Below are 17,193 nucleotides of genomic sequence, written 5' to 3'. Positions count from 1 at the left end.
TTAAATGGCTCGGGATTTACCTTCGCTTCGTCGTCTTAAATCCAGACACTGCCTTCAATCCTTTGCTCGAAGCATTTTATGTTGTCGTATTCATGAGTCTGGGAGAAGCTGCTCTATGTTGGGGATGGGAACTTTTAAAGCCCAATATGATCTCTTTCTTTTCAAGTTGAAGCACCAGATGGAACAGAATGGTCTGGTTGATGGTATAGGGAAGACAGAAGAAAAGAACACGAAGAAGAAAACGTAAAGGATGGAGGAACTATGTGTGAGAGAGAGAGAGAGAGAGAGAGAGAGAGAGAGAGAGAGAGAGAGAGAGAGAGAGAGAGAGAGAGGATATTGCAGCCTCATTCTGGCATCTGGAGATGCAGCTGAAATCCAATGCAGCCATAAACAACAAAGCGCATCAGCTCTTGCATTTCTCTCCCTCTCTATCTCAATCTCCAAAGCCAAGCTGAGTACTGTGTTTTCTCTCTCTCTCTCTCTCTCTCTCTCTCTCTCTCTCTCTCTCTCTCTCTCTCTCTCTCTCACACAACAGATTAGTATGTTTGTCCTTCCAACACTTTCCTCTCAATGCCTACGTAAACAAACAACGAATAAAATAAAACCTAAAATACGAGGAAGCTGTGTTTGTGCAACAAACTGTAAGGTGATCTTCGCAAAACCTTTCTCAAATCTATGGCACTGCAGCCACGTCAAAACAACCGTGAATATGATGATCACAAAATACTCGGGGCACTAGCGCGTACAACTGCATCATGTAATAATATATATATAAATATATATATATATATATATATATATATATATATATATATATATATATATATATATATATATATATATATCATTATATATATATATACATTATATATATATATATAATATATATATATATATATATATATATATATATATATATATATATATATATATATATATATATATATATATATATATATATATATATACACATATATATTTAGGTGAAATTCTCTCTCTCTCTCTCTCTCTCTCCCTCTCTCTCTCTCTCTCTCTCTCTCTCTCTCTGTATATATATATATATATATATATATATATATATATATATATATATATATATATATATACACATTTACAGGCATTCCCACTATAATTTCTCACCTTCCATAATTTTATAGAAAAATATATTGCTCCAAGGTTAATCTTAATATCATTCATTCAATACGAAGCTCTTGATGTATACATAACATTAGCAATTTCAATGTTTCTCACTATAAGCAATCATTTTACTATATTGAATATCTAATTTTAGCAAGAGGTGTTATTAAAATCTGACCTTTCAACTTCATTGCCCTCCCAGGCTCCTAAAATGACCCCTAAATAATTAAAAACGCAATTTTTCGGCTTTCCAGCTTAGTGAAGATAAACATACCTTAGCAGAAGGATGGCACTTTAATGAATCCTACATAGTAAGTGCTCCAAGGAGCCAAAGGAATTGCATCCCTGGAGGAAGAAGCCAGGGGAATTGCATCCCTGGAGAAGAGAGGCCAACACCGACATTTCCATTATCATGCTTGTGAATTTCAAGGCATTACATTCATGCCATGTGACATGCAAAATCAATCCAAAGGCAAATCGTCCTTACCATGCCCTCATCATTGCTCTGATGACTCCAAGGTTTGCCCAAACCAAGATCTCGAGAGCGCAAAGGCCGAAGGCTCTCCAACTTGGAAATGGGCTATACATTCGTGTAAAATAAGCTCAAGTCCCTCTAGGTGATCAAGACGACGGTACTCAAGGAGCAGACCACAGGTGGGATCCATTACTAAAACCCATCATATGTACTATCCAGCTTAGTGAAATTAAAACAATTTCAAGTTCAGAGAAAACGACCGAACGATGTCCCCAAGACACCCTACCTTCTTTAAACGCTGTCCATTTCTTCAAACAGATTTACAAACTTAGGTCGTAGTATTTTGTACCAAGCAAAGCAGACTATCTTTGCTCCTTGTGGTAGAAGTACTGTAGTTTCCTCATTATTTTCATTAGCAACTATGCTATTCAAATTCATAACTCATATCACTATGATTTCATAAGTGAAATATTTGGAATATGCTTCAAAAAGACTTCAGTATAAAATTGTAGAAAATCTTTTAATCTGATTTACTGCTCAGTAATAATTACTTAGCTAGCTGCCATGTGATGTCACTGACTTACCACTGCTGGCTTTATTAGCTGGAGGAGTAAGAAGAGAAGACAACTGACATCCTAATAATTTGGAATTCCTCAAAAATACTGTACAATTCCCTGCTCAGCAATTCTGTTTGGATAGTTTCAATTTACTAAGTACCCCCATTGAAAGCACATTAACATGTTATTCTTCTGAAGTGGCAATGACTATATTTAACTGTTTACAAGTGAGTAAAACAATGCATCAGAAAACTTAGGGCAATGGTGTTCAACTGGCAAGTGTAATACTCAAAGTGTAATATGCTGGTCACAGAGCAAAAGTATGCATGAGTTCTAACATACAATTCACCATTTGGTTTTGTACATTATGCTTTCCTTCTGGCATTCTATTATTCTTGCCAAATGAACACTCTTGCCCTGAGTTTTAAGATGCACTATTTCACTAACTTGCATGCACTTAAATATAGTTATTGCCACTTTTAAAGAATTCCTGTTCATATTACTTTTCCTGAACTTTATGCTTTAATCATTGGCTATTATAAATGTAACTTAAAAATACACACCTTTGATATTTTGAGAACTTAAACACATATAAGCTTCTATTACCGCTACTTGTACTTTTCTTTTCCATTTATAATGTGTCATTTACTGTCTTATTCATGAAGAAATGTTATTTGACAATTTTCCTGTAATGTTGAGATATTTTGGGGGTAACTGGGGTATGTCTATACCTTTAAGAGTTCCAGCTAGCCCAGCTGGCAGTACAGAACTCGGATTGGGCAAAATACCTAGGTCTTGCCCCATTTTTTTTTGTTTCATTTCTACTTTTGCATATTCTTACCACATTTTTATTAATTTACGCCCATACCCCACTTGTCTCTTACCTTACGAACACAACACACTCGCAGGCTAGTCCTGAAACACCTTTGTTATCTTTGTCAAAATTCCCAAAACTAATTTCCTTAAGTAGAATTCTTCACCTGCAATTTCTTGGCCCCTGTTAGCTGGAGAAAAGCAGGTTTTATGCATTGTCTAGAGAATCCTCGCATGTGTTTGAGCAAACTGACGCCCTTAATAAACTATCACTAATACCTCTGGGAGGCAACACCTCCCGTTTTATGTCCGACAGACAAAATATATATATATATATATATATATATATATATATATATATATATATATATATATATATATATATATATATATACATTATATATATATATATATATTGGCAGGAGGAATTACAGAGGAACCTACAAAAGTCTACTTCCACTTCGGGAATCTGGTGACGGCCAGTTTAATAAAGCCTTAGCAACGAAGTCCCCAAATGGAATAAATCGGTAGATGGCTAAATATGATTTATTCAAAATAAAGGGAATCTTGCCCAACGCAGAGTTGCATCATCATCTTCAAAAATGAAAATTATTATGAAAGCAGCAACGACGTTATACCTTGGTCATGCAAGACCTCATACCAGTTATAATTTTATAATTGAGTTGTATAAGAAATACCACCTCTGTTATCAGTAGTTACGTCCCCTGCATGCCCCAAGCCCACCCCTTAAATGATCGCTGAAAACAAGTCACAGTGCTCCGTCCCTCGTTCTATTTCCTTCTCTTTTTTTCTGTACATACTTATAAAAAATATATGGTTATTTTTAGTCGGAAAAAAACGTACTGTTTTTACCCTTGTTCAAAATTAAAGTAAATTTTTATTCCTTATTCCAGGATACATGTTGCCATGTCAAAGATAAAACTCAAAATTCATATAATTAATCGTAAGACAAAAATGTGTTAGCACAGGGTCTTCAACAATTGACTAATAATATGTTCAGGTGAAAGTGCGCTTAAAACCTGTTACCCGTTTCACATTTGTTTTTTTTCTTTGAAACTGTGATATCCTAATACTGTTGACGGATGCAATGCACTGGCTGTTATAAGACGCTGAGGTACACTCTCTATATCCTTGTTTGAAACGGAAATTTCAGGGACTTAATATCGGATTTCCTTGGTGGTGATATTTCACCACAATATTCATGGATATGCACAATTTAGAAATGGACACCAGTCCGGTTTATGAGTGCTAAGAATCTCGTAATTTATAAGTGATAAAAACTTAGAGCGTAAGAACCCACAGTCAAAATAAAAAGATGGAACATGTACGAAATGAATTCAAGAGGTATGGCCTGGAAATCTCAGCTGCTTGTGAATGAATCTCAGTGCAAAGGAATGGGAAAAGAAAGAGACTGGATGAGGGTCATGTGTAAATTTATTCAGAGAGTGCAAACGGAATTAGCAGAGGAGTAGAGGAGTAGACATGTTACACCAAATGAATAAAATACACTGACTGACGGGAAAAGAGAGAGAAGTGGATTGCTGCTGGCAAGATTTAAAGCTTAGCAGTGCCATATGAGTTTAATAGTGTGCTTTTCACCAATAAATGAACTCTCCTAGGAAATAAAACACGTTTTCATAAAACTGCAGGATGTCAGAGAAATACCAAAAAGAGATATGAGAATTGCTGTTGGTAAAAAAAAATGGGAAAGCTGTTAGGAAAAATTATGTGGATAATGTAATGGGTGCAGAAGGCCTGGGGAAGACTACAAACAAACATAGGAGGGTGGGCCATTTAACAGTTTTGTGCTGCGGATAACTTGGTAGTAGAAGACACTCTTTTCAAACATATATCATAAATACACTAGAACATCTCCAAATAGCTGTCATGGAAACCACACAGATCACATAGCCATTAATCGAGAGAGAAAATTAACAGTTAGAAAATTAAAAGCACCCAACAAAAGAGTTGATATAAGATATATAAGGCGGTCAATTTGACGGATAACAGAAGCTTCAAAAGGCCTTAATGTACTTAAGAATTAATTGGGTTTTTTGATGTGCAATCAATAGTGAAGAACCTAAGGAAATAGTAAACACCAACGCTCACTACAAAGATAATTTTATCTAAAACTAAATGACACTTCATTCCTAACTAGACTCTTTTGCAGAATATGGAATGAAGAAACAAAGCCTGATGATAGGGCACTGGAACTCATACTGAAGGTAACAGAGAAGGTGACCTGACTGAATTTGGTAACAGCAAAGGCATTCTCGCTCGAGTCGTTTGTAAATGAAAATAATTTTGTTAAGATACATTATACAGCAGTGTATAAAATTCAAACATCCTATTCTAATGGCTTTTGTTGATTATGAGAAGTGATTTGGAAGCGCCCGCACACCAATATCAGAATGTTATTTCGTCACTACAGCATTCCCATTTAATATGTAGAGCTAACTGAAATTATCCACGAATGAAGTGTAGGCAATTAATGTTGATGGAGTCTTGTTCAGCGATTTTACAACAAACAGCAGATTGATAAATGGGAATGTTATTTCCCCTTTGCTGCTTGCCATAAGTTTTTCTATTGACCCGAAATATGAGAGAACAAGTAACATTTTAAATTACTACAAAAATTAGAATAATTCAACATCCATAAGGAAAGCGGGTCAATTAAACTTATGAAGACATAATTTAAGTGTTACGCTGGAGTTGATGACTAACAGCTGTTATGGATCACTGAAACAATCAAAGTAAGCACAATGTCTAGTGGAGGGAAAAATAAAATTATTCTCTGCGACTTTGGGTGTCACATTTGACTAACTGATTGCTAGAAAACAATAACATTCAATAGCAGCCTGCCAAGGACAAGCTAGTGTGAGAACTAAATGGCTCTCTCTCAGATTATATACGATCCCTAAAATAAATACACTACATAGAGTGCATTTAAGCTATATATATACACACAAATATATATAAATGTGTATATAAATACATGCATACATACGATAATGTTTTCTACTTAAGGGAGCTGTCTTCGTTTCACCGGGTAAAAGAAAAACTTGGCTGTGAATGCTATTTTGTCGGTGGGGAGGGACACAGCATATTTTGTTGATATATATATATATATATATATATATACAGATATATGTGTGTGTATATACACACATATACATAATGTGTGAGTGTGTATATATATATATATATATATATATATATATATATATATATATATATATATATATATATATATATATATATGATTATTATCACTTTGTACGTGATTCATTTATCACACATTACACAGGGTGTAGGTACCGGTTTCGACTTTATTTCAAGCCATTGACGAAGGACTGATACAGTGTGAAGTCACAAATATATATACTACAGAACAGTACTGACGAACATACACAACCATTAGGGCTCCATATCCCCACTCAGGCCGGTGTAAAACTCATTTGAAAAATCACAATTCTCAGGGGACATTGCTGATAAACAGACCATACCCACCTCAGATTGACAGGTGTCATGGTTTGGAAACTCATTAACATTACTACCCTCGTACTGTGTTTACAAATATGATAATCCTTTTTCATATATCTCTACTGCCTACCTTAAAGTTTAAACAATTTATTTCTTTTGATATGGGATGTATAAACTTGATCCTTTATATCAAAAGAAATTTAAAATTGTTTAAACAGATAAAATAGATTATCATGTGTGTATATATTTCCAAACTCACATGACACCTGTCAGTGTGGATCTGAGGTGGTATGGTCTGTTTATCAGCAATGTCCCCTGGAGAGTCTACAAATATATACCTCGACACCGGCCTGAGTGGGGATATGGAGCCTCTAATGGTTGTGTATGTTCGTCAGTACTGTTCTTGTAGTATATATATTTGTGACTTCTCACACTCTGTATCAGTCCTTCGTCAATGGCTTGAAATAAAGTCGAAACTGGCAGGACCTACACCCTGTTCTTATTTTTCACCTGTGTAAATATATATATATATATATATATATATATATATATATATATATATATATATATATATATATATATATATATATATCTCAACAAAATATGCGGCGGCCCCCACCCAAACAAAATAGCAGTCACAGCCAAGTTCATCTTTTACTCGGTGAAACAAGACAGCTCCCTTAAGTATAAAACATTATCGTATGTATGCATGTATATATACATATACTTATATATATATAGCTTAACTCGTGTTTGTTGCTTTCAAGTTGATAGTCATAGTTGAACCCTATATAAAAAATAAGTACAGTTGCACATGGCATCAGTTAACGACCTTACTCTTTGTGAACATATTTTTTCATCCTTTACTGAGTTAAAAAAATAAATAAAAAACTTAATTCATTATGTTAAAAAACGACGCAACTGGTTGTGTAATGACAAGACCACTCAAAAGGCCACATAGCATAAATGAAGCATTGGTCGAACAAAATGAACGTTATCTTATTGCAGTAAAATATTATGAACTAAAAATAATTACTAGCAGCGCAATAAAAGTAGAGACAGTTGAAACTGAAGAAACACAGCAAATGTATGAAATGAATGAAAAACAAAAATAGAAAAAAATGAACGGGGAAAACGTAGTGAGGTATATAAATACGCCACGGCAACACATGATAAATGCGACTCTGTCATGTTACGGACAAGTTGGGAAACGCTTGTGCAGGTACAAATATACAAACGCTTATATATAAAAATGAAAACAAATCCATGAATACATTATGATTTTTCTACACATTCACTGCCGACTGACAAACCTTTGGAGCTTTTCTTTGTATTTTGCAATATTTTGGTTTGCAACTTTTTTACATACACAGGCTGGGACATCATACCCTGAAACTCTTTAGTGCATAAAATTTTTCCTTCAGCCAGGTACTTAATTTTAAATGAACATTACTAAAAGGACCTCATTCAAACTGGATGGTATCTAACGGAGTTTTTTATTCACTGTACGGATACTTGATAATGTGGACTGTTTGTCCAAGAAAGCTTGTAACTTTTTATGAATAAAAAACTCCGTTAGATACCATCCAGTTTGAATGAGGTCCTTTTAGTAATTCTACTAATGCACAGAACAATTGTGTATGTGATAAAGTTAATATTATATATATATATATATATATATATATATATATATATATATATATATATATATATATATATATATATATATATATATATATATATATATATATATATAAACACATATGTATATATATATATATATACAACACATAAATATATATATATATATATATATATATATATATATATATATATATATATATAAATATATATATATATATATAATAAACTAAATTTTCCAAAAATAAGAAAACCCGAGATAAAACCCCGTCGGAAAAGTCTTGAGTCAATTTTTTCTTCTCTTCACATAGTTGTTTACGTCCGCCGACCCTAAACCTAGCCGGCAGCCCCTCCAAAATAGCATTCATCTGGAACCAAGTCAAGTATCAAAATTCAAATGTATTCTAAAGCCGTCGGGGGACTTCCCCGCTGCATGCACGCCTCGGTGATCCTTTATTGTCATGCCCTGTCTGCGTGTACCTTTCATCATAAGTCGGAAAGGGTCAAACCAGCCATACAATTCATGGGTTCCTTGTCCCTGCATTCGGGATTCGCTCTCCCTCGTCTTTTATGTCTACGATGCAAATATGATGAAGAGGGGAACAATTTAATTAATATAAATGGAAATACTTCTGAATAATGATTTGTCGTTGTCTTCAAGGACAGGATGTTTGCATGCATATATCACGAAGACAATTCGACAGACGATAAATTAAATATACCACCTAGAAGATTTAATCTTAATACATATTGAGAGGAAGATCCCCGAACAGCTTTAGCACAGTCAGAACATCAGTAACGTAGCATTATTTTAAACGAATCTTGAGTTCAGTTAAAAGCACCACCAATGGCTATGTTAAGTTCGCAGCTTTACATGCACCTATATCAGAGGTTTTCGTGTTACAGTATTGAAGTGTCTCTTTATCGTTTAACATTTTTGTAATACCTTGATTTCACCTTATATACAATATGTGTGTATATAATATATATAAACATATATATATATACATACATACATATACATACATACATATACACATAACATACATACATATATATATATATATATATATATATATATATATATATATATATATATATATATATATATATATATATATATATATATATATATATATATATATATATATATATATATATATATATATATATATATATATACAGTATATATCAGTACAGTGTTTAATTCACGTGTGTATATCAATCTCATAAGTGGTGTAACAAACCTACATACGATATTATTATTTTACGCTGATGATAACCACAAAATAAAGATAATTACAGCATAAAACTGAAGTAGTAATGAAGTAAATTATCACATTCAAAATTTCATGGTATACTTTCGTTACAAACGCATCTGGCATTACTAAACTGTCAATTTCTTTTATGGCGTGCATGATTCCATATTTCCACATGCATTTTTTTTTTAAGATATACATGGAACACTAATTTCTAATGAGACCAGACTTGGTCTTCAAGAAAATCATAGTTTCCTAATGAATAACCTTAGTTCTGTTTGGTCAGAAGATCAGATGGCAGCGATTCAGTAGTATTTCGTAATTTACAAAGATTAGCGTGAAACTCTCATCACGGTAACATTCTCAATTCTAAAACTGAGAATTACAAAACCCTTCACTCATTTTTACTGTTATTTCCTCATGCTGGTAGAGTTAAAATTTTAATCATTATTATCATGGTGAGCACATCTTAAAACAAAAACATTCCAAGTCACCCTTCCCAAAGTACATGCTTGCGTGCGCACGTATCCGCGAATACCAGAGAGATTGTTTGTTATGGTCATCGATGCCTGAAATTTCTTGTTAAAATTTCACAAGAAGCGCTCACTCAATACACACACAATTATAAATGCATTCATGTTTAGAATTATATCATACTTCTTACAATATTTATTGCATGTGACCAATCAGTCTTGTCGTGTCCAAGTGAATCCTAAATGTAAGCCATCATGCTTGGACGGCCTCGACGAAGCAACTCAAGCTTGTGGGGGTAAAACCAATCATAAGTTACTCAGTATCTCTCCATTTTAACATTTATAAAATACAGCATGATTTTTTCCTTCACTATTACAATCAAATTCTCTCTCTCTCTCTCTCTCTCAGAAGACCGCGGGAATGCTGGCTGACCATCAGCCAAGGGGAAATAATGTCACCGCCAACTGATAGCAGGAGGGGAAGCTATACGCCATTTTTTGATAACTGCTGCCATTCCCATCTGGAAGACGCAGTACAGAACCGCTGACTTGCCCTTGACTTCAGCTTACAAAATAATACGACGTAAATACATCATTTTCAAAGCTACCTGCTTTTTGTAAAAACGTTTTTCAAAAGTTGTAGGGGTAATGACAAATAACTAAAACTTTGGAACGATGTAATGTAAAATCAGCATTTTTTAATTTTCTGTTTTGCATTCGTAGATCACTTCATTTAGCGATATATAATTTTGCTCACTTAAAGCTGATTATATAATACCCGCTTCTACGATCCTCGAGTTTCCTTGTCTCAATGCTTCTTCGAAAGTGAAGAAAAATAACTGAAATTGAAAAACAAGTTATTTGCGACCTATCCTCACGAATCTTGCGTAATTTCTGTTCATTTTATATATATTTTCTACCTGCCTCTGAAGTCAATCCAAACAAATAATCCGAATAACTTGGATCTGAAGACTTAGATGAGGAACCTAAACATGCAAGGTAAAATTTTGCAGTACCCGCCTGGCTTCGCTGTGCGTTTGTGAGCATTTGTGATGCTAAAGGAATTTCAACGACGTTTTGTTTGAGATCATTTTCATTTGTACTACAGCAGCCCTGTAAACGAACATCCTTAATGATATGAAAGAAGACAGACACAGAAAATTAAAACTATTTACGAGGATGGCTTACCTAGTTTCTCGTCTTATAATCTGTCTCGGGGTTCTATTTATACGTTAAAAATAATGGATAACTTTCGTGAGGTTAATTATATACTTCTTGGAATAAAACCAAAATGAACTACTTGGAACAAAAATATGACTTCTTTGACTGTTTTCCAATTTATCATGATCTGTCCTTGACTTTTACCAATTCTGACTCCCTAATTTACTCCAATAAATGTTGTGAAATGAACTGAAAAACAAGAATGGATTATATGAGTCATCATTCTTTTAAGGAGTAACCTGAACTTAGTCTTACGTATAATAAAATTTATTAAATTCCTACGAGAGAGAGAGAGAGAGAGAGAGAGAGAGAGAGAGAGAGAGAGAGAGAGAGAGAGAGAGAGAGAGAGATAATAAATCTTCATGCTTAACCAAAAAAGCATCGAAATAATAATGAATAAAACAAAGGATTTGAGAATCCAAAACAAAGCTCAAACAAAGCAGAACCTATCAAAAGAAACCAATGTAATAATTGACTGAAATAAGATCCATAACAGAGAAAAATCTTTAAGAATCCTTGACGGAGAATAAATGCAGCGGAGCATAGGGGAGAAAAAATGAATAATTAGCTGTGTAAAAGAGAATGGGTAAAGTGAGAAAATCACGAAACTGCAGAAAAGAGCTCGACTCAAATGCCCTCCACAAATACACATCCCCTTTAAGCCACATATCAAATATTTTCTCAAGTTAAGGCAGCGCTCAAGTAGTCACGGATCTCACAGCAACCAGAGTAAAATAAAATTATTTTTGAATATATATATATATATATATATATATATATATATATATATATATATATATATAAAATATAAAATGTATCATATTTTATGCGTATATATACATATACATATCATGAAAAATGAAATTAGAAAACATGAGAAAATGAGAGAGAAAGAGAGAGAGAGAGAGAGAGAGAGAGAGAGAGAGAGAGAGATTAATCAAAGGCTATCCAAGACTCGAGAAGTTCATATTAACTTTAACCATATTTCACGTCAACCTGATAAAAATCATAAGAGGCCGAGTACTTCTGAGCTTAATTAAATCATCTTTTCTTAAGATTTTTAGAAGGAATGCTTTAATCGCCTTCCTAAATCTAACAGTATAAAATTACATTCTTTAAACTAACATACCCTGAGGAAGAAATGAACCACAGACGCTACTTAAAATTCACCGAAAAAAAAGAAAAACTCTTCACATCTCTTCCATATTTACATATAAAGATATGTGGCGTTAGTTTCCCTTAGTTCAATGAAATTTTTTTCTATAGGGGAGAGGGCATGGTTAAATTAGCTAAGTTACTACAAATATTTACCTACAAAAGTTCAAAGTCGAAAAATGGGGCACTGTGAAAATCACTCCATCAACTTCAAACAAATGGCATATGACATGAAAAGACAAAATTAATTCGCGTTATCTTGGAAAATATGGGTGAATGTGAAGCAGGGAATGCATAAAATTTTTTTTCCATAGAACAATTTCATTTTATTTCTATCTATTTATATCAAATGACGGTATTAGAGATGAAATATGAGACATATCACTACCAATGTTAAATTTTGTAAACATCTTATGGTAAACCGAAGACCCTAACCGTTCAATTTTCCCAAGTACAACGCCCCGAAATCTTGGTGCATTAAAAATATTTTACTGCACGTCTGTGATGTAAAAACACAACCAAGATTACGACACATTAGCAAACATTAGGTCACCATATAGCAATGAGAAATACAATCCATATAGCAATGAGAAATACAAAGTCATGAGACGCAAAAACTCAGAAGCATACCACAAAAAAGGATTTAACATGGAAAACGTTCGGTTGTACTTTTTCAGAAGATTTTTCGATGTCAATCACTAATGTTTGAAGGAGATACTGGCAATGGTTATTGGAAGTCAAGTACCCTTACCTTTTATAGCAAAAGCACAGACCGATGGAGGCGGATAAATTAAATGCCCATATCTTGCCCAACCCCGATGAAAACAAGAATAAGGAAAACGAAAAAGAGTGACTTTTCGTCTCAAGGAAAGCCACACCTAATGTACTTCAATTACGTAAAGTATATCTACAATACACAAAGAGTATAAATCTGGACAGTTGCCCTGAGATGTGCTGTTAAGTTTAAATTGCACTTACTATGCCAGACTCTGAACTTGTATTATTTGTAATTAACTTGGCTCCCTGCTCCTTTTTTTCTACTTTTCCTTTTTTGTCAACGGAAGTCGTTGCAATGGATCCTTGCTAGTTTTTTCCTAAGTGAAATTTCTGCTTGCCCAGTGAAACTGCAGCAATAATAATAATAATAATAATAATAATAATAATAATAATAATAATAATAATAATAACCTACGCATGGCTTGGATTGACTACAAGAAAGCCTCCGACATGGTACCGCACACATGGCTAACAGAACGCCGAAAATATATGGGGCAGAGGAAAACACCCTCAGCTTCCTACAAAATACAATGCGCAACTGGAATACAGTACTTACGAGCTCTGGGATACGACTAGCAGAGGTTAACACCAGGAGAGGGATCTTTCAAGGTGACTCACTGTCCCCACTACTCTTCATAGTAGCCATGATTCCCATGACAAAACTTCTGCAGAAGATGGATGCTGGGTACCAGCTCAAGAAAGGAGGCAACAGAATTAACCATCTGATGTTCAAGGACGACATGCAGCTGTATGGTAAGAGCATCAAAGAAATAGATACCCTAATCCAGACTGTAAGGATTGTATCTGGGGACATCAGGATGGAGTTTGGAACAGATAAATGCGCCTTGGTCCACATACAAAAAGGCAAAGTGACAAGGACTGAAGTGATAAAGCTACCAACCGGGAATAGCATCAAACACATAGATGAGACAGGATACATATACCTGGGAATAATAGAAGATATAAAACACCAAGAGATGTAAGACACGATCAAGAAAGAATATATGCAAAGATTTAAGACGACACTCAAGTTAAAACTCAACGCCGGAAAAATTACGAAAGCCATAAAAACATGGGCAGTACCACTAATCAGATGCAGCACAGGAGTAGTGGAGTGGACGAAGGCTGAACTCCGCACCACAGACCAGAAAACTAGGAAACACATGACAATACACAAAGCACTACACCCAAGAGCAGATACAGACTATACATAACACGAAAGGAAGAAGGGCGAGGCCTACTAAGCATAGAGGACTGCGTCAACATCGAGAGCAGAGCAGTGGGGCAATATCTGAAAACCAGTGAAGATAAGTGGCTAAGGGGTGCATGGGAAGAAGGACTGATAAAAGTAGATGAAGCCCCAGAAATATACAGAGACAGGAGAATGAAAAACAGAAGAGGAATGGCACAACAAACCAATGCACGGACAGTACAAAAGACAGACTACTGAACTGTCCAGCAATGAAACATGGCAATGGCTACAGAGGGGAGAACTCAAGAAGGAAACAGAAGGAATGCTAACAGCAGCACAAGATCAGGCCCTATGAACCAGATATATTCAAAGAACAGTAGATGGATATAACATGTCACCCATATGCAGGAAGTGCAATATGAAAGACAAGACCATAAATCACATAGCAAGCGAACGTCCGGCGCTTACACAGAACCAGTACAAAAAGAGGCATGATTCAGTAGCAAAAGCCCTCCACTCGAGCCTGTGTAAGAAACACCAGCTAGCTTGTATTATTAAGTGGTACTAACACCCACCTGAGGGAGTGATAGAAAACGATCAGGCAAAGATCCTCTGGGACTATTGTATCAGAACTGATAGGGTGATAAGTGCCAATAGACACCAACGTGACGCTGATTGACAAAATCAAGAGGGTATCACTCATTGGTGTCGCAATACCATAGACACCAGAGTAGATGAGAAAGAAAGAGAAAAAATTGATAAGTATCAAGACCTGAAAATAGAAATAAGAAGGATATGGGATATGCAAGTGGAAACTGTAACCATAATCATAGGAACACTAGGCACGACCCTAAGATCCCTGAAAAGGAATCTGGAAAAACTAGGTGGTGAAGTAACTCCAGGACTCATGCAGAAGAGTGTGCTACTAAAAACAGCGCACATAGTGATGCAACCCGGTACCCCACGCTATAAAAACCACCCAGTGGAATAAGATGACTGTGATAGACCACAAAAAAAAATAAATAAATAATAATATGATGGAAGTAGACCCTCTCTCAAACAGGTCTTATTGAAAAGGATGGCTGTATTTTGTGAATTTATCTTATACAGGATCTTTTCTATTCTCCTTATAAGATAAATTCGCAAAATGCAGCCATCCTTTTCAATAATAATAATAATAATAATAATAATAATAATCTTTCTCTTGCACGAAACAGTTCATTTCTTTCTATGATTCAAAGCGAAAAAGTAAAGATTTAACAACTTTCATAATTCCAGAGCATCAACATGAAAAGACGGTTGCGTTAGGTACAACTGTAATCAACTGTAGGCATGGCTCATAAGAAAATCTTAGATCAAACGGATATGGCATATCTTATACCATCACGAATAACTACCAAGAGAATTCTGAGGCGGAATTCTCCGGAGGTATATTTCTGAAATACGACTGACAGGTATATACAAAGAGGATGTTGAAGAAAGACTGGGAAACCTTGCCTTGCCATAAGGGGAAAATGCAAAGCCGTGTGGAAAGAGCTTTTTTTCGCTGATTTCTTGCAGCAGCAGCAATAATAATAATAATAATAATAATAATAATAATAATAATAATAATAAATAAATAAATAAATAAATAAATAAATAAAAACACCATTAACTTTCTACAATATCAATTTTAAAATTCAAAATTTATATGTATATAAAAATGGATGTATGTATGTATGTATGTATGCGAGTGTGCGTGTGTGTATGTGTGTGTTTCAGCACAACTCTGAAACGCATTGAGCAATTTCAACCAAATCTGGTATACGTATGACTTACTATCTCGAAAAGAATAGCCTACTTTGGGGTTAAGACATCACTGGCACCAAAGGGAGAGGGGTGGGACAGGGGGTGACATGTAAAAATAACAAAAAAATGACAGATATTAGTGTCTAATCCATAGTTTCCGAGGACGCTGAGATAAATGGTGACTCCTGATGCCCTCTAAGTCCAAATTCAGCCCCGATAGGAAGGGGGGGGTGGTTGTGAAGGGGTGAAAAATAAAATGTAAAAAATGACAGATATTAGTGTCTAATCCATAGTTTTTCCAGGTCGCTGAGATGAAGAGTAACACTCCCGACGCCCTTCAAGTCAAAGTTCAGCCCTCGATGGGAAGGGAGGTTGGGGTGGAGAAGGGATGAAAAATAAAATGTAAAAAATGACAGATATTAATGTCTAATCCATAGTTTTCAAGGTCGCTGAGATGAATAGTGACACTCCCGATGCCCTTTAAGCCCAAGTTCAGCCCTGACAAGAAGGGTGGGAGAAGGGGTGAAAAGTAAAATGTCAAAAATTATAGATATTGGTGACTAATCCATAGTTTTCGAGGTTGCTGAGATGAATAGTGACACTTCCGATGCCCTTTAAGTCCAAGTTCAGCTCCGATAGGAATGGTAGGTGAGAAGGGGTGAAGTATAAAATTCTGAAAATGCTGGGCAATGTAACTGAAGCAACTATCTTAACAGGAGAGAGAGAGAGAGAGAGAGAGAGAGAGAGAGAGAGAGAGAGAGAGAGAGAGTTTATCGGTTGTCATTCAGTTTTCCGGGGCAGCGCAAGGTTGGTCAGCTAGTTTAATATAAATGTAAGACTTCATAATAATAATAATAATAATAATAATAATAATAATAATATACGAAGAGGCGGGCACTAATTAAATGTGCTACCTATAATACGCCATGGAGTATGAAAGAAATACAAAACCACAAGTATGGCAAAACATAAGGTATTTGGAAAAAAGTTCTGCTCCTCTCTCTCTCTCTCTCTCTCTCTCTCTCTCTCTCTCTCTCTCTCTCTCTCTCTTAACCATGAAATTTTCCTCAGTTTATATTCGTATTCAGTAACTACTTGAGTTCTAGGGCAAAACCTAAATTACTGAAGAAACAGACATGAACAATTTGGTAAAATACTTAATAGTTACTACCTTGATATAACATTCACATTAGGTCTTCTG

General features: G+C 34.9%; 1 protein-coding gene across 1 annotated transcript in view; it reads right to left on the bottom strand.

The window, feature by feature from the left end:
• Positions 1-13,658, bottom strand: part of LOC136849496 (uncharacterized) — a 76,120-nt gene extending 62,462 nt beyond the window's left edge. The window contains exons 1-3 of the mRNA XM_067122841.1: positions 13,631-13,658; positions 6,746-6,810; positions 1,625-1,705 (exon numbers count right to left, since the gene is read on the bottom strand). Coding sequence (XP_066978942.1) covers positions 1,625-1,705; positions 6,746-6,810; positions 13,631-13,658 — 174 coding nt within the window. The remainder of the gene's footprint in view (positions 1-1,624; positions 1,706-6,745; positions 6,811-13,630) is intronic.
• Between the last annotated feature and the right edge of the window lie 3,535 nt (positions 13,659-17,193).

Source organism: Macrobrachium rosenbergii, chromosome 21, assembly GCF_040412425.1.
Source record: "Macrobrachium rosenbergii isolate ZJJX-2024 chromosome 21, ASM4041242v1, whole genome shotgun sequence".
Classification (NCBI taxonomy): domain Eukaryota; kingdom Metazoa; phylum Arthropoda; class Malacostraca; order Decapoda; family Palaemonidae; genus Macrobrachium; species Macrobrachium rosenbergii.
Note: the sequence above shows the minus strand (reverse complement) of the source record. Positions and strands in the feature narration are given on the sequence as shown.